The 15,581-nt window shown below is 40.7% G+C and overlaps 1 protein-coding gene across 5 annotated transcripts in view; it reads left to right on the forward strand.

Moving 5' to 3' along the window:
* CD99L2 (CD99 molecule like 2) overlaps positions 1-15,581 on the forward strand; it is a 105,672-nt gene that overhangs the window by 51,248 nt on the left and 38,843 nt on the right. For all 5 annotated transcript variants that reach the window (XM_059679015.1, XM_059679014.1, XM_059679013.1 and 2 more), the window contains exon 2: positions 12,487-12,546. In XM_059679015.1, the coding sequence (XP_059534998.1) occupies positions 12,487-12,546 (60 nt within the window). The remainder of the gene's footprint in view (positions 1-12,486; positions 12,547-15,581) is intronic.

A 15,581-nucleotide genomic window follows, 5' to 3' on the forward strand; every position in this document is an offset into this window, starting at 1 on the left:
AAGTTTGGTTATAAAGAGGAGGAGAGAGAAGGCAGTGTCCATTTGTATAGTAAAAAATCAATTTTCTAGTTTAAAGTGGGAGAGATTTGTGCACGTTTAAAAATAGATGGGATAATACTTCCCAAATTGATCTACAGATTTAAGGCAAGCTCAGTCAAAATCCCAGCTGTTGCTTTTGCAGAAATTGACAGGGAGATCCTAAAATTTATATGGAGATTCAAGGGACCCGTAATAGCTAAATAGTTTCGAAAAACAAGAATTAAATTGGTGGACACACACTTCCCAATTTGAAAACTCATTACAATACAGCAGACTTCAGGACTGGCTATTACTCAAATAAGGATAATCATATAGATCAATGAAATTGAATTGAGAGTCAAGAAATAAACCCTCAAATTTATGACCAGCCAAATTTTGACAAAGGTGCCAAGATAGTTCAATGAGGGAAAGAACAGTCTTTGCAACAAATAGTTCAGGGACAACTGGAGATATATATATATATGAATATGGATTCCTACCTCATACCATATGCAAAATTAACTCAAAATGGATCATAGATTTTATTTTATTTTATTGCTTAAAGTATTACAAAGAGTATTACATATGTCTCCTTTCCCCCTCCCCCCCTTGACATTTCCTCGGCCTCCCTTACCCCTCAGTGTCTTGTGTCCATTGGTTATGCTTACATGCATGCATACAAGTCCTTTGGTTGATCTCTTACCCCCTACCTTCCGCCCCTCAACCCTCCCCGGCCTTCCCGCTGTAGTTTGACAGTCTGTTCGATGTTTCTCTGCTTCTTTATCTATTTTTGTTCATCAGTTTATAATGGTCTTAATTATCCATGAATGAGTGAGGTCATGTGGTATTTTTCTTTCATTGGCTGGCTTATTTTACTTAGCATAATGCTCTCCAGTTCCATCCATGCTGTTGCAAATGGTAAGAATTGCTTCTTTTTTACAGCAGCATAGTATTCCATTGTGTAGATGTACCACAGTTTTCTAATCCATTCATCTGCTGATGGGCACTTAGGCTGTTTCCAGAGCTTCGCTATGGTAAATTGTGCTGCTATGAACATAGGGATGCATATATCCTTTCTGATTGCTGTTTCTGGTTTCTTGGGATATATTCCTAGAAGTGGGATCACTGGGTCAAATGGGACTTCCATTTTTAACTTTTTGAGGACACTCCATACTGTCTTCCATAGTGGCTGCACCAGTCTGCATTCTCACCAGCAGTGCACGGGTGTTCCCTTTTCTCTGCATCCTCTCCAGCACTTGTCGTTTGTTGATTTGTTGATGATAGCCATTCTGACAGGTGTGAGATGATACCTCATTGTTGTTTTGATTTGCATCTCTTGGATGATTAGTGACTTTGAGCATGTTTTCATATGTCTCTTGGCTTTCTGAATGTCCTCTTTTGAAAAGTGTCTATTTAGGTCCTTTGCTCATTTTTTGATTGGATTGTTTATCTTCCTTTTGTTAAGTTGTATGAGTTCCCTATAAATGTTGAAGATTAAACCTTTATCAGTGATAACATTGGCAAATATGTTCTCCCATGCAGTGGGCTTTCTTTTTGTTTTGTTGATGGTTTCTTTTGCTGTGCAGAAGCTTTTTATTTTGATATAGTCCCATTTGTTCATTTTCTCTTTAGTTTCAAGTGCCCTAGGAGCAGTATCAGTGAAGAAATTGCTTCGGCATATGTCTGAGATTTTGTTGCCGTTGGATTCCTCTAGTATTTTTATGGTTTCTCATCTTACATTTAAGTCCTTTACCCATTTTGAGTTTATTTTTGTGTATGGTGTAAGTTGGTGGTCTAGTTTCATTTTTTTGCATGTATCAGTCCAATTTTCCCAACACCATTTATTGAAGAGACTGTCTTGACTCCATTGTATATTCTTGCCTCCTTTGTCAAATATTAATTGAGCATATCAGTTCGGGTCGATTTCTGGGTTCTCTATTCTATTCCATTGATCTATATGTCTGTTCTTGTGCCAGTACCAGGCAGTTTTGAGAACAGTGGCTTTGTAATACAGCTTGATATCTGGTATTGAGATCCCTCCTACTTTGTTCTTTCTCAGGATTGCTGCAGCTATTCGGGGTCTTTTTTTATTCCAGATGAATTTTTGGAGAGTTCGTTCTAGGCCTGTGAAATATGCCGTTGGTATTTTAATGGGAAGTGTGTTGAATTTATAGATTGCTTTGGGTAGTATGGACATTTTAATGATGATGATTCTACCAATCCATGAACATGGTATGTTCTTCTATCTGTTTATGTCTTCCTCTATCTCTTTGTTCAACGTCCTGTAGTTTTCTGAGTAGAGGTCTTTTACCTCTTTAGTTAAGTTTATTCCTAGGTAGCTTTATGTTTTTGGTGTGATGGTAAATGGGATTGTTTTTGTAATCTCTCTTTCTGAAAGTTCACTATTGGTATTGAAATGCCTCAGATTTCTTGGGGTTAATTTTGTATCCTGCTATATTGCAAAATTCATATATTAAGTCTAGTAGTTTTTTGATGGAGTCTCTAGGGTTTAGTATGTATAATATCATGTCGTCTGCAAATAAGGACAGTTTTACTTCCTCTTTTCCAATTTGGATGCCTTTTATTGCTTCTTCTTGTCTAATTGCAATGGCTAACACTTCCAGTACTATGTTTAACAGGAGTGGTGAGAGCGCGCATCCCTGTCTTGGTCCAGTTCTTAGGGGAAATGGTGTTAGTTTTTGTCCATTGAGTATGATGTTGGCTGTGGGTTTGTCATATATGGCTTTTATCTTGTTGAGGTATGATCCTTCTAGTCTCACCTTGCTGAGAGTTTTTATCAAAAATGGGTGTTGGATTTTGTCAAATGCTTTTTCTGCATCAATTGATATGACTGTGTGGTTTTTTCTTTCAATTTGTTTATGTGATGTATCACGTTTATTGATTTGCGGATATTATACCATCCTTGCATCCCTGGGATAAATCCTACTTGGTCATGGTGTATGATCTTTCTGATGTACTGCTGGATCCGATTTGCTAAGATTTTGTTGAGGATTTTGGCATGTATGTTCATGAGGGATATTGGCCTGTAATTCCCTTTCATTGTGTTGTCTTTATCTGGTTTTGGTATGTGGGTGATGCTGGCTTCATAGAATGAGCTTGGAAGTGTTCCTTCCTCTTGAATTTTTTGGAATAGTTTGAGGAGGATAGGTTTTAGTTCTTCCTTGAATGTTTGGTAAAACTCCCCTGTGAAGCCATCTAGCCCCAGGCTTTTGTTTGCTGGAAGCTTTTTGATGACTGCTTCAATTTCTTCCATAGTTATTGACCTATTGAGAATTTTAGAATCTTCCTGATTGAGTTTTGGAAGGTTGTATTTTTCTAGGAATATGTCCATTTCCTCCAGGTTGTCTAGTTTGTTGGAGTAGAGTTGTTCATAGTATTTTTTAACAATCATTTATATTTCTGTGGGGTCTGTTGTTATTTCACCTCTATCATTTCTCATTTTGTTTATTTAGGTCCTCTCTCTCTGCTTCTTGGTGAGCCTGGCTAGAGGTTCATCAATCTTGTTTATCCTTTCAAAGAACCAGCTCTTGGTTTCATTGATTTTCTGTATTTTTTTTTTTGTCTTTATGCCATTTATTTCTGCTCTGATCTTTATTATCTTCTTCCTTCTGCTCACTCTGGGCTTTTCTTGTTGCTCTCCTTCTAATTCTTTGAGTTGTAGAGTTAGATGATTTACTACCATTTTTTTTCTTGTTTTTTGAGGTAGGCCTGTAGAGCTATAAACTTCCCTCTCACGACTGCTTTCATTGTGTCCCATAGGTTTTGGATTCTTGTGTTTTCATTGTCAGTAGTTTCCAGGAGTTTTTAATTTCTTCTTTGATCTCATTGGTAACCCATTCAATATTTAATAACATGCTATTGAACTTCCAAGTCTTTGAGTGTTTTGGATTGTTTTTATTGTAGTTTATTTCTAATATTATGCCTTCGTGGTCTGAGAAGATGCTTGGTATGATTTCAATCTTCTTGAATTTGGGGAGACTTTGCTTGTGACCCAATATGTGGTCTATTTTTGAAAGCATCCCATGTGCAAATGTTCAGGACACTGTTGAGAAGAACGTATATTTTGCAGCTTTAGGGTGAAATGTTCTGAAGATGTCAATTAAGTCCATCTGATCTAGTGAGTCATTTAGGATTGCTGTTTCTTTGCTGGATTTTTTGTCTAGAGGATTTATCCAGTGATGTTAGTGGTATATTAAAGTCCCCTACTATGATTATATTGTTGTCAATCTCTCCCTTGATATATTCTAGGAGTTTTTTATGTATTTGGGTACTCCTGCATTGGGTGCATATATGTTTATCAGGGTTATAGCCTCTTGTTGTATTGATCCCTTTAGTATTATGAAGTTGCCTTCTTTATCTCTTGTTATGGCCTTCACTTTGAGGTCTATTTTGTCTGATATAAGTATTGCTACCCCAGCTTTTTTTTTCATTTCCATTTGCCTGAAAGATATTTTTCCATTCCTTCACTTTCAGTCTGTGTGAGTCCCTTCTTCTGAGGTGGGTCTCTTGTATACAGCAAATGTATGGGTAATGTTTTTTATCCATTCAGCCACTCGGTGTCTTTTGATTGGAGCATTTAGTCCATTTATGTTTAAAGTTATTATTGAAAGGTATTTGTTTGTAGCCATTTTTATTTTTGTGTGGCTGTTTTCTTTCTGAGCTTTTTATTTCTTCTTTTTACACCAGTCCCTTTAGCATTTCTTGCATTGCTGGCTTGGTGGTGAGAAACTCCCTTAGCCTTTTTTTTGTATGTGAAGCTTCTTATTTCCCCTTCAATCTTGAATGATAGCCTTGCTGGATAGAGTATTCTTGGATTCAGTCCTTTGCTTTGCATCACTTTGTAAATTTCCGTCCATTCTTTTCTGGCCTGATGTGTTTCTGTTGAGAAATCATTTGATAATCTAATGGGATATCCCTTGTATGTCACTTTCCGTCTCTCTCTTTCAGCCTTTAAGATTCTCTCTTTGTCCTGAACATTTGCCGTGGTAATTATGATGTGTCTTGGTGTGGGTCTTTTCGGGTTAACCTTGTTTGGGACTCTCTGTGCTTGTGTGACTTTTTTCTTCCCTACCTCAGGGAAGTTTTCTGATATTATTTCTTCAAATAGGTTTTCTAAGTCTTGCTCCTCTTCCTGTTGTTCTGGCACCCCTCTTATTCGTATGTTGCTTTGTTTCATGTTGTCCCATAGCTCCCTTGGGCTCTCCTCCTGTCTTTTAATTTTTTTCTCCAATTGCTGTTTAGTTTGGGTGTGTTTTGCTTCCCTGTCTTCTAATTCGCTAATTCGGTCCTCCCCTTCTCTTAGTCTACTGTTGAAAAACTTTCCATAGTGTTTTTTATTGCTTCTATATCACTCTTTATTTCTTCTTGATTCTTACATAAGTTGTTGATTATTTCCTACAACCAGTTTATGCACTCTAAGACCCTTATTCTGAATTCTTTTTCTGACATATTGAATGCCTCCATTTCACTTAGCCACTTTTCTGGTGAGTCCTCCTTTTCTTTCCTTTGGGGGTTTCTTTGTCTACCCATTTTTGGTCTCACTGACTGATGTAGATGTCGAGTCGTGCAGGGGCTGCTCTTTGGGTGGCAGTGGTTCCTCAGGCTGTAGTTTTTCAAGTGGTCGCAGTTGTGGCTGCTCCTCAGTTGGCAGCGGCTCCTCTGGTGGGTGCTGTTTGCAGCAGTGGTGTCTCCTCTGGCTGGTAGGTGAGGCTGCTCACACAGCTGCTGTTCCTTGGACAGGGGTGGGCTGATCATAAGGCTGCTGTTCTTCAGGTGGGGGTGGGCTTAGCTCGGCTGCTGCTCCTTGGACAGGAGCAGGCTGTTCCCGTGGCTTCTGCTCCTTGGATGGGTGTGGACTGCTCACGTGGCTGCTGTTCCTTGGATCGGGGCTGGCTGCATGCTGCTGCTGTTCCTCAGATGGGGCGGGCTGCTTGTGTGGCTGCCGCTCTTTGGACTGGGACAGGTTGCTTACAGGGCTACTGCTCCTCGTACGGATGTGGGCTGCTTGCGCAGCTGCTGCTCTTCAGATGGGGGACGGGCTTCTTGCATGGCTGCTGCTCCTCAGGCGGGGGTGAGCTACACATGTGGCTGCTGCTCCTCAGATGGGGGCAGGATGCTCACCTATCTGCTCCTTGTCGGACAGGTGCAGACTGCGTGTGGCTGCTGCTCCTTAGACCACTGTGGGCTGCGCAGGGCTGCCGCTCCTCAGATGTGGTCAGTCTGTCTATTCGTGTGGCTGCTACTCCTCGGACAGGGGTGAGCTGCTTGGGCGGCTGTGGATCATAGATTTGAAATGTAAGAACTAAAACTGTAAAACTCTTCTGAACACCTTTGGAATTTTCTCTGAACAGTTGTGTGGAAAGGAAGAATAAAACATCTTTTAATTAGTGAGGTGACTTACGCAATTTGTAAAAAAAAAAAAAAAAAAATCCTCCTCCCATCTTTAAAATCAAGCTACTTTCCATGTATGTAGGACACATAGACACTTCCTAGGAATATGCAAAAATGCTTTTAGCAATGGCACCTGAATATAAATCCTTCTCTTGTTTACCAAGTTTTCCTTTAAGTAGCAGGTAACTGGAGTGCAGTGTGTCCTGTGAATACCTGTAATCAAGCGCCTGGGTCGGACACTGCAGATGTGTTAATGGTGGTGGCTGTTTTGGACTGAAATGCTGATCCCTGGCTTCTAGTGAACTACAGCTTTTGCGTCATTACTGTCCTCTCTGGGAGTGCTTTAAATTTATTCATGAAACTAGTGGGAGCTCAGGTGGCAATAGCTATATCCATTTAGTAATCAGAATAAGAGGAAATCCACTTTCATGTTCCCTTGCAATGCTGCAGTGCTTAGCTAACCTAGAGGATATTAATTACTCAGCATGCTTTGAGGTGTAAAAGCATAAATTTGGCAAGACAAATGTGTTCAAGTCTAGATTTAAGCAACAAGAGTTAATTTAAAACAGTGCAGAATTTCAGGGAAATCAGGGACTAGCATAATTTAGTGTTTTTGGTTTGCTCCCACCCTCTCTAGCACCAGGTGGGAGACCTACTTGTTTGTGTTAAGGAAGAAAAGTTATTTTTACCAGAGACATTTGTAAAATTGACCATGCGTGCCAGTGAGTTTATTGCATAAATTTCCCACAAGCAGTGTTCAGGAATGTTTCCATGGCAGGCAGAGGCTTCCTGCAGCACAGAGGTATAAAGTTGTTTTTCTGATCTGCAGGTTTTCCTTTTATTACTCTCTAGAGGCCCAGTGAATGAAATTTGTGCACGAGTAGGGTCCCTAGGCCTGACCCATGATCAGGGCCAATCTGTGGGGTGACGGGTGGGTGGGGTGATTGGGGGACCCCTGCTGGCACCCGCCTTGGCTGGCCTGGGGCCTGCAGGCTGGAGGCAGCTCCTGCGTAGAGCGTCTGCCCCCTGGTGGTCAGTGCACATCATAGCAACCAGTCGTTCTGCCATTCTGTTGATTTGCATATTAGGCTTTTATTATATGACTAGAGGCCATAGTTTTTTATTGATTTTAGAGAGGAAGGGAGAGAGAGAGAGACAGAAACAGAGAGAGAGAGAAACATCCATGATAAGAGAGAATCATTGATCTGTTGCCTCCTGCATGCCCCCTGATGGGGATTGAACCCACAACCTGGGTATGTGCCCTGACCGGAAATCGAACCGTAATCTCCTTGTTCATAGGTCAATGCTCAACCACTGAGCCACACTGACTGGGCTAGTCTTATTTTCTGAACCCAAGTGATTATGGGTATATGCCAGAGTCCTGTTAAATGTGTCATGATTTGACCCCTTAGATAAGAATTTGATTCTGGCCCACCTTCTAGTGGGTCCTCCTTGCATTGGACAAATTTAAGTATAACATAGATGTTTATGGAAGCTCCATTTAGACAGACAAATGGAAAATCCAGAGATGTCATATTTATGATTTACGAGTCTCAGGTGTCCTTTGCATGCTTATTTATCCACAGAAAAGGGCCAAGGTTTTAAAATTTGAAAACAAAAGCAGTTTATGTGAGTTTTTATTCATGTAGGGTTTGTACTGGACCCTTTCCAAAAAGGAAAAAAAAATAGAAAGTTTCTCATATGTACATAGGAAAAAGGGAGATGAGAAACCATCCTTAGAGAGCAGGGGAATAGATATAATTGGACACTTGAGAGGCTCCCATCTTCCTGGCTGAGTTGTGACTATGCCTCTGAAATCTTTAGCAGCCAGAGGTCCATATCTCTGCAGTTCTTAATCCATCAGCAGAGAGCAGACATGTTCCTCTGCAGAGATGAGTTTGCTATTGGCATGAAACCCAAATGGATTTGTCACAAAATAATATCATGTACGATCTACTGGTGAGTCTGTGGGGAAAAGATCGAAGGTATTCTCACAATATGGAGACACCCTTTGAATAATCACAATGAACAGGGAGTGCCTCCTTACTTCTGGGCCTGTGCATAGGCATGGAGAAGACCAAGTCCTAGTCTCTGCTTCAAGCAGCTCACTGTCTAGAGCAGCACGTGCCAATGGAACTTTCCATGATGATGGAAATATTCTTTGTCAGCACCGTCGAACACAATAGCCACCAGCCCCATGTGGCTATGGAGCACTTGGAATGTGGCTAGTGTGATTAAGGAACTGAATCTTAACATTTTTATAGAATTTTCATTAGTTTTTATTTAAACAGCCACATGTGGCTAGTGGTTCCCATGATGGACAGGATAGGGCTAGAGAGAGAATGAACATATACACCTAACTGCAAAGGGCAAGCTTTCAGGAAAAACTAAGTGGAACAGGCAGGAGAACAGAGGAGAGTGGCTAATTAAATAAAATCCAAATGGAAGACTACTTAAGGGGCACATCACGTGGGTGCTCTCATGGATCAGACATTTCAATCAAGACAGCTGCTGGGTCCTGCCAGTTCCTGGTGGAATTCTCTAACAATTGCCTGCTGTGCCTTGTTTTACAGCTCTCTGAAAATGTGCCCTTAGCTTTAGACCCTAGTCACAGTGGGTCAGGTTGCAATATGAGGTCAAGTTTGTGTTCCCTCCCCAAGGGACAAAATCCACGTTAGGACAGACACAGACCTCTGGGCTATCTGTGGGTAGAAGCAGCGTTTTCCTTACTAAATGGATCTTCTCAAGGACATGTGCAGGGCTTTGTGTAATACTTCCAAAAGTTCTGCTCTATGAAAGGATGTTTTTATACAGGTGTGACCAGTTCATTACATGCTTTTTCCATTAAAACAAATTTTTGTGACCCTCTGCAGTGGAATGAGGTAACTTTTCTTTTTCTTTTTTTTAGAAAATCAAGCAAGACTTTATTGACAGCAGCAGAAATATCATGAGGTCCCTTAGAATTGGGGGATATGTACCTGCAAGGGGGGGGGGGGAGAGGCAATGGCATGGGTGTGCTACCTGGAGGGAGAGAGGGCTGAATGAGGTAACTTTCCTGCCCCATACTGGAACACTGGTCCCCCAGATACACAATGATTTGGGGTTTGTAAATTGACCCTACGATGAATAAGCTGCTTTCTAATGTGTGCCTGGTGCCAAATGATGAGCCAGTGTTGTTAAAGTGGAGCATCCTTGTCTGCCTGCACCCAAACTGAGTTATTTAGTTACAGATTGCATAGAAGAGGTATGGAATACAACTCTACTTTAGACCATTTGAGGTGTGGTATTTCTCATGAAAATATTTGTTCCCATCTTGATTTTAGCAGCTATGCTTGGTTGTACGCTCTGAAGTAGCCTTAAGAGCTCAGGATGTATTAGATTGAGATTGAATGGTTTTGTCCACAGATGGTTTGGGTCTATTGAATCCAAGGCCAATGAGGGATTAAGAAATACTGCAAAATTGTGTTATATTGTTCCTAACTCTTTACTTGATGATATATAACAGAATGTGTCAGCAAACAGTAGTGGAGTGGCTGAGGCTAAAAATATTACTTGTGCAAGATGTTACTTGGAAGAACCTATTCTTCCAATTCTTGGACTAGAAAGTAAGAATAGAGTTTTAAATGGAGACCCAGTAGGATGATAGGCTTATGATTTTGGAGGGTTGATACAGAACTTTTAAATTATCATTATCATCATCATAAGAGAAATATATGTACATTATTAAAAACAAAAAAGGCAGAGAAAGGTTTAAATTAATAGTAAAATGCTCATTCTTCCTGACTCCTATTTTCATTCTCTAAACATAACTACTGTTAGCAATTTTTCTAGAAAATTTTTATGGATATGTATATAGACAAATGGAAAAATACTCTCTGCACCTTGCTTTATTTATTTAATAGTATATTTTGGAGCCCTTTCCTATCTATAATAATAAAACTGTAATATGCTAATTAGACCGGACAGCTGAATGACCTTCTGCTGGACAAAGCCGCGAGGCAAGCCTGCGGCTGCGAGGGCTGAGCCCCTTGCACGAATTTCTTGCATTGGGCCTCTAGTGTCATTATATAGGCTTTTGTTATCCTTTTTTCAATAGATTTAATTTTTTTATAGCAGTTTTAGGTTAACAGCAATATTGAGCAGAAGGTATGGAGTTTTCTTATATACCTTCTGCCCTCACACACAGTCTCCTCCATTTTCTTTTTTTTTTTTTTCAGTTTTCATAAAGGTCTATTTTATTGTTGGTAGGTAATGCATTTAACAGTTAAATATATTAAATAATATATGGGTGACTGCATCCTCCATTATTAACAATCCCCATCAGAGTGGTACATTAATTATAATTGATTAATCTATATTGACACATCATTATCACCCAAAGTCTATAATTTACATGAGGGTTCACTCTTGGTGTTAATATATTCTATAGTCTTGGACAATTATGTTTCCTGCTTCTTTTTTCCATTTAGTGACTTTTTTGGATTGATTTTAGTTACTGTTGTTGAACTTGCATGTTTACTTTTTGAAAGAGTTGAGGTTACAGATCATCTCTTAGTGGTTACCCTTAATTTTTGCTATAGGAAATGGATATTAAAATATACTTTATTTTTAGAACAGTTTTAGATTTACAATGCAAAGCTAGTACAGAAAGTTCCCATATGCTCCACACCCAGTTTCCCCTATTATTAATATTGTACATTTGAGCTCTTGCCAGTGTGGCTCAGTTGGTTGAGCGTTGCCCCATGCACCAAAAGGTCACCAGTTCGATTCCCGGTCAGTGCACATACCCAGGTTGCAGGTTTGATCCCCAGTCAGGATGTGCGTAGGAGGCAACTGATCTATGTTTCTCCCTCACATTGATGTTTCTCTCTCTCTGTATCTCTTTTTCTCTCCCCCTCTCTCACTTCCCTTCCTCTCTGTCTCTAAAATAAATAAAACATATAAAAATATGGCACATTTGTCACAATTAATGAACTAGTATTGATATACTATTATAAACTAAAGTTCATATTCCATTCAGATTTTCTTAGTTTTTATCTAAAGTCCTTTTTCTGTTCCAGGATCCAATCTAGGGTACCACATAACTTTCCATAACTATATCTCCTTAGACTCTTCAGGCTACTCCAGTTTCTTAGACTTACTTTGTTTTTGATGGTCTTGATAGTTTTGAGGAATACTGATCAAATATTTTTTAGGATGCCTTCAATTGGAATTTGTCTGATGTTTTTCTCATGATTATACTGAGGTCATGTGTTTTTAAGAGAAAGACCACACACGTACTATAGCACCCTTCTCATCGCATCATATCCAGGGTATATACTATCAATATTACTCATCACTGTCCGTGTTAATCTTGATTATCTGACGCTCCAACAGTGAGAAAACTAGCTTCTACAATCCACCATTCATTTACTTATTCAGTTCCAGTGAGAATGCATAGCTGTTTTCTTGAGACTTGATAATGTATATACCCCCATGGGAAACTACATGCCGATCTCAAGGGAATGATAGCTGTCAAATTCCAAAACAAGCAGCATTGAGCAGATGGAATGGAAGATTCTTTGTGGAAAGCTTTTCCCCAGAGTCTTTTCAGTTATGTATTATTGGTTAGAGCTACTAGTCTAGGTGTAGGTGCTAGGGTCGGGGAGGAGGGTACCCTGAGTTGACAAAATGCAGAGTAGCTTTTGTGAAACCTGGGGTGGGGTGAAAGATCTTAGCCCATTTTCAGTGGAGCTTTGGGCTCCAATATTACCTGTTACAAAAGTCATACATAACATGTAGAAATATTTTTGTAAGATTGTACTTTATGTTCTATACACTTGGGCCTTCACACTTCTAGTGGACTGAAGGATGTATTTTTTTGGGGGGGGGGGGCAGGGATAAGTTGTTTGTGGAAGGATATCAATTCATTATATCTTTGGGAGGCTTCAACTGATCTTCTTTTGTGGCATTACCTTCATGACACTAGCTAAAGAGAAATGGCCATTACAAGAGAGTATTTTAGTATTATTTTGTTTCATGAAAATATAGTTAAAATTAAAAAATTTTATTTTTTAGGATCCGCGGACTTTGATTTTGATCTGAGTGATGCATTGAAAGAAACTTCCTCAGTAAAGCGTGAGTAGTAAATTGAATAATCTATTAAAAGCAAACAATAGCAATTAATATGTACCATCCACTCAGAATACATACTCAAGGAAAATGGGTGGCCTGTATTGCACTTGATCAGATAAAATATGGGTATCATAAATTATATTATTCAAAAGAAAATTTGAATATTTAAATATTCTTTATAAATATAAAATAATATTTAATTATTTTATTTAAATATTTAAATATAAAATATTCTTTTGTGGAGAATACCAAGCAATATGTAATAACTGATACAGCATTTTCTCCAGCTCCTGTCATAGCCTGTACTGGTATAACATGCCAGCAGGCAGTGGCCTCCAAGCTCAGAATAAGGTACTTCCCTACCTCAGAATAAGGTACTTTGAAGTGAATAAGGGATTTGTTTCTCCTTTTAGATAAAAAAAAAAAATGGCTTTACTTAAGATGGTGTCTGCATGTAATCTCTCAAATGGTAAGCTTTGTTATCAGCTTGTCTTTACATTTAAAAAATGTATGAATGCTTAGAAAGTAAAGCTGAGATTTTCCTTGACCGCTCCCCATCCTACTAAAACCCACTCCCACTCCAAGAAGGAACGGCTGATTAGTGTTCTATGTCATTATGCACATCTATACACATAGTTCTTTTTTTGTTTGTTTTACATAACGTGTAGGACTTTTTAATTTAGTCATATGAATATTATTTCATAACTTGTTTTTTAGTTAATATGTATCAAAAGACCTGAGTGAATATATTTATTTATATTAGTTTCCTAGGGCTGCCATACAAAGTACCACAAACCGGGTGGCTTAAAACCACAGAAATTCATTCTCTCAGAGTTCCTGAGGGCAGATGTCCAAAATCAAGGTATTGGCAGGACCATGCCCTTTCCTAAGGCTCAAGGGGAGGTTTCTTGCCTCTTCCAGATTCTGGTGGTGGTAGCAATCCTTGGTGTTACTTGGTTTGCCGCTGTGAGATTCCAATCACTGCCTCCATCTTCACACAGCCTTCTCATTTGTGTGTGTCTTTTCCTCTTCTGTTTCTTATAAACACAGTTTTTGTTGGATTCAGAGCTCACCTGGGTTATCCTGTGTGGTATCATTTCTAGAACTTTAACTTAATTACATCTGCAAAGATCCTTTCTCCAAATAAGATCATATTCCTGGGTTCTGTGGATTAGGTCGTGGCTATATATTTTGGGGGCCACCATTTAACCTACTGCATTATTCATATACTAGTATCTCAGACACAAACCTGTGCTTTGTGGAACTAGCATTTCAGTGATGTGACTGTGGACATGGCCATTTTGTTACTGGTGGACATGTAGTTTGTTTCCGTTCTGCACATTTACAAATAAGGCTTCAGTGAACATTTTTTCTCCGTATCCTTTGTGCCCAAGTACAGTGGAACCACAAGGCCGAAAGGTATATATATTTTATATTTTAACAGATTTTGCCAAATTATTTCCAAAATGAATTTACCATTATGTACTCCCATTGATACTGTTATAATAGTACCTTTTATCCCAGCCTCACACCACCACCAGATTTTACCAATCAAAAACATTTTACCAATATGATGGACAAAATATCTTACTGCTTATTATACATTTCCCTAATTATACTAAGATGGAGCATTATGTTACATAATAAAAGGCTAACATGCAGATTGACTGAACAGCAGAATGACCGGTTGCTATGATGAGCACTTACCACCAGGGGGCAGACGCTCAATGAAGGAGCTGCCCCCTGGTGGTCAGTGTGCTCCCACAGGGGGAACACCGCTCAGCCAGAAGCCCTGCACCAGCTTAGGCTGTCAGTTGGACATCCCCCAAGGGCTCCCGGACTGGGAGAGGGCATAGGCCTGGCTGAAAGACTCCCCCTCCCCTGCTGAGTGCACAAATTGCGTGCACTGGGCCTCTAGTTTCATATTTTTACTAGAGGCCCGGTGCACAAAAATTTGTGCACTCAGAGGTAGGGGGTCCCTCAGCCCAGCCTGTGCCCTTTCGCAGTCTGGGACCCCTCGCGGGTGACCAATTGCTGGCTTAGGCCAGGGGATTGTGCCTAAGATGGCAATCAGACATCCCTCTGGCAGCCCGGCAGCCCTCAGGGGATGTCCACTTGCTAGCGGGGAGAGGACTAAGCTGCAGTCGGACATCCTTAGGGCTGCTGAGGAGGCAGGAGAGGCTCCCACCACCACCGCTGTACTGGCAGCCATCAGCCTGGCTTGTGGCTGCGCAGAGCTCCCCCCTGAAAGAGTGCCCTGACCACCAGAGGGCAGCTCCTGCATTGAGCGTCTGACCCCTGGTGGTCAGTGTGTGTCATAGTGACCAGTCATTCCCAGTTGTTCTGCTGTTAGGGTCAGTTCGCATATTACCCTTTTACTATATAGGATAGAGGCCTGGTACATGGGTGGGGGCCGGCTGGTTTGCCCTGAAGAGCATCCTGGATCAGGGTGGGGGTCCTGCTTTGGTGCCTGGCCAGCCTGGATGAGGGGCTGATGGCTGTTTGCAGCTGGTCACACACCCTTCAGGGTAGGGGTCCCCACTGGGGTGCCTGGCCAGTCTGGGTGAGGGGCTGAGGGCTGTTTTCAGGCGGGTGGGTGACTGAAGCTCCCAGCCTCTTTTCTTCTTCTTCTTTTTTTTATTCTGTGATTTATTTACCTTCTATGGCTGTCACTGGAGCTGAGAGCTGGCTCCAGCTCTGAGCCGGTGCTGGATGAAAGCAGGTATCTGGGTTTGTTTAGCTTCTATAATTGAAACTCTGTTACCATCACTGGCGCTCTAAGCTCTGAGCTCGCTGCCAGCTGAAAGCAGGTATCTGGAGTTTGTTTAGCTTCTATAATTGCAACATTGTTGCATCCGGAGCTCAGAGCTGGGCTGCGGCAGGTGGGGAACCTTGGCTTCCTCCGTCACTGGAACAAGCAAGCCTCATGTTCGCTTCAGCTGCGTGGCTGCTGACCGCCATCTTGGCTGGCAGTTAATTTGCATATCTCACTGATTAGCCATTGGGAAGGGTAGCGAAGTTACGGTTAATTACCATGT

Source organism: Myotis daubentonii, chromosome X (genome assembly GCF_963259705.1).
Source record: "Myotis daubentonii chromosome X, mMyoDau2.1, whole genome shotgun sequence".
Lineage (NCBI taxonomy): Eukaryota > Metazoa > Chordata > Mammalia > Chiroptera > Vespertilionidae > Myotis > Myotis daubentonii.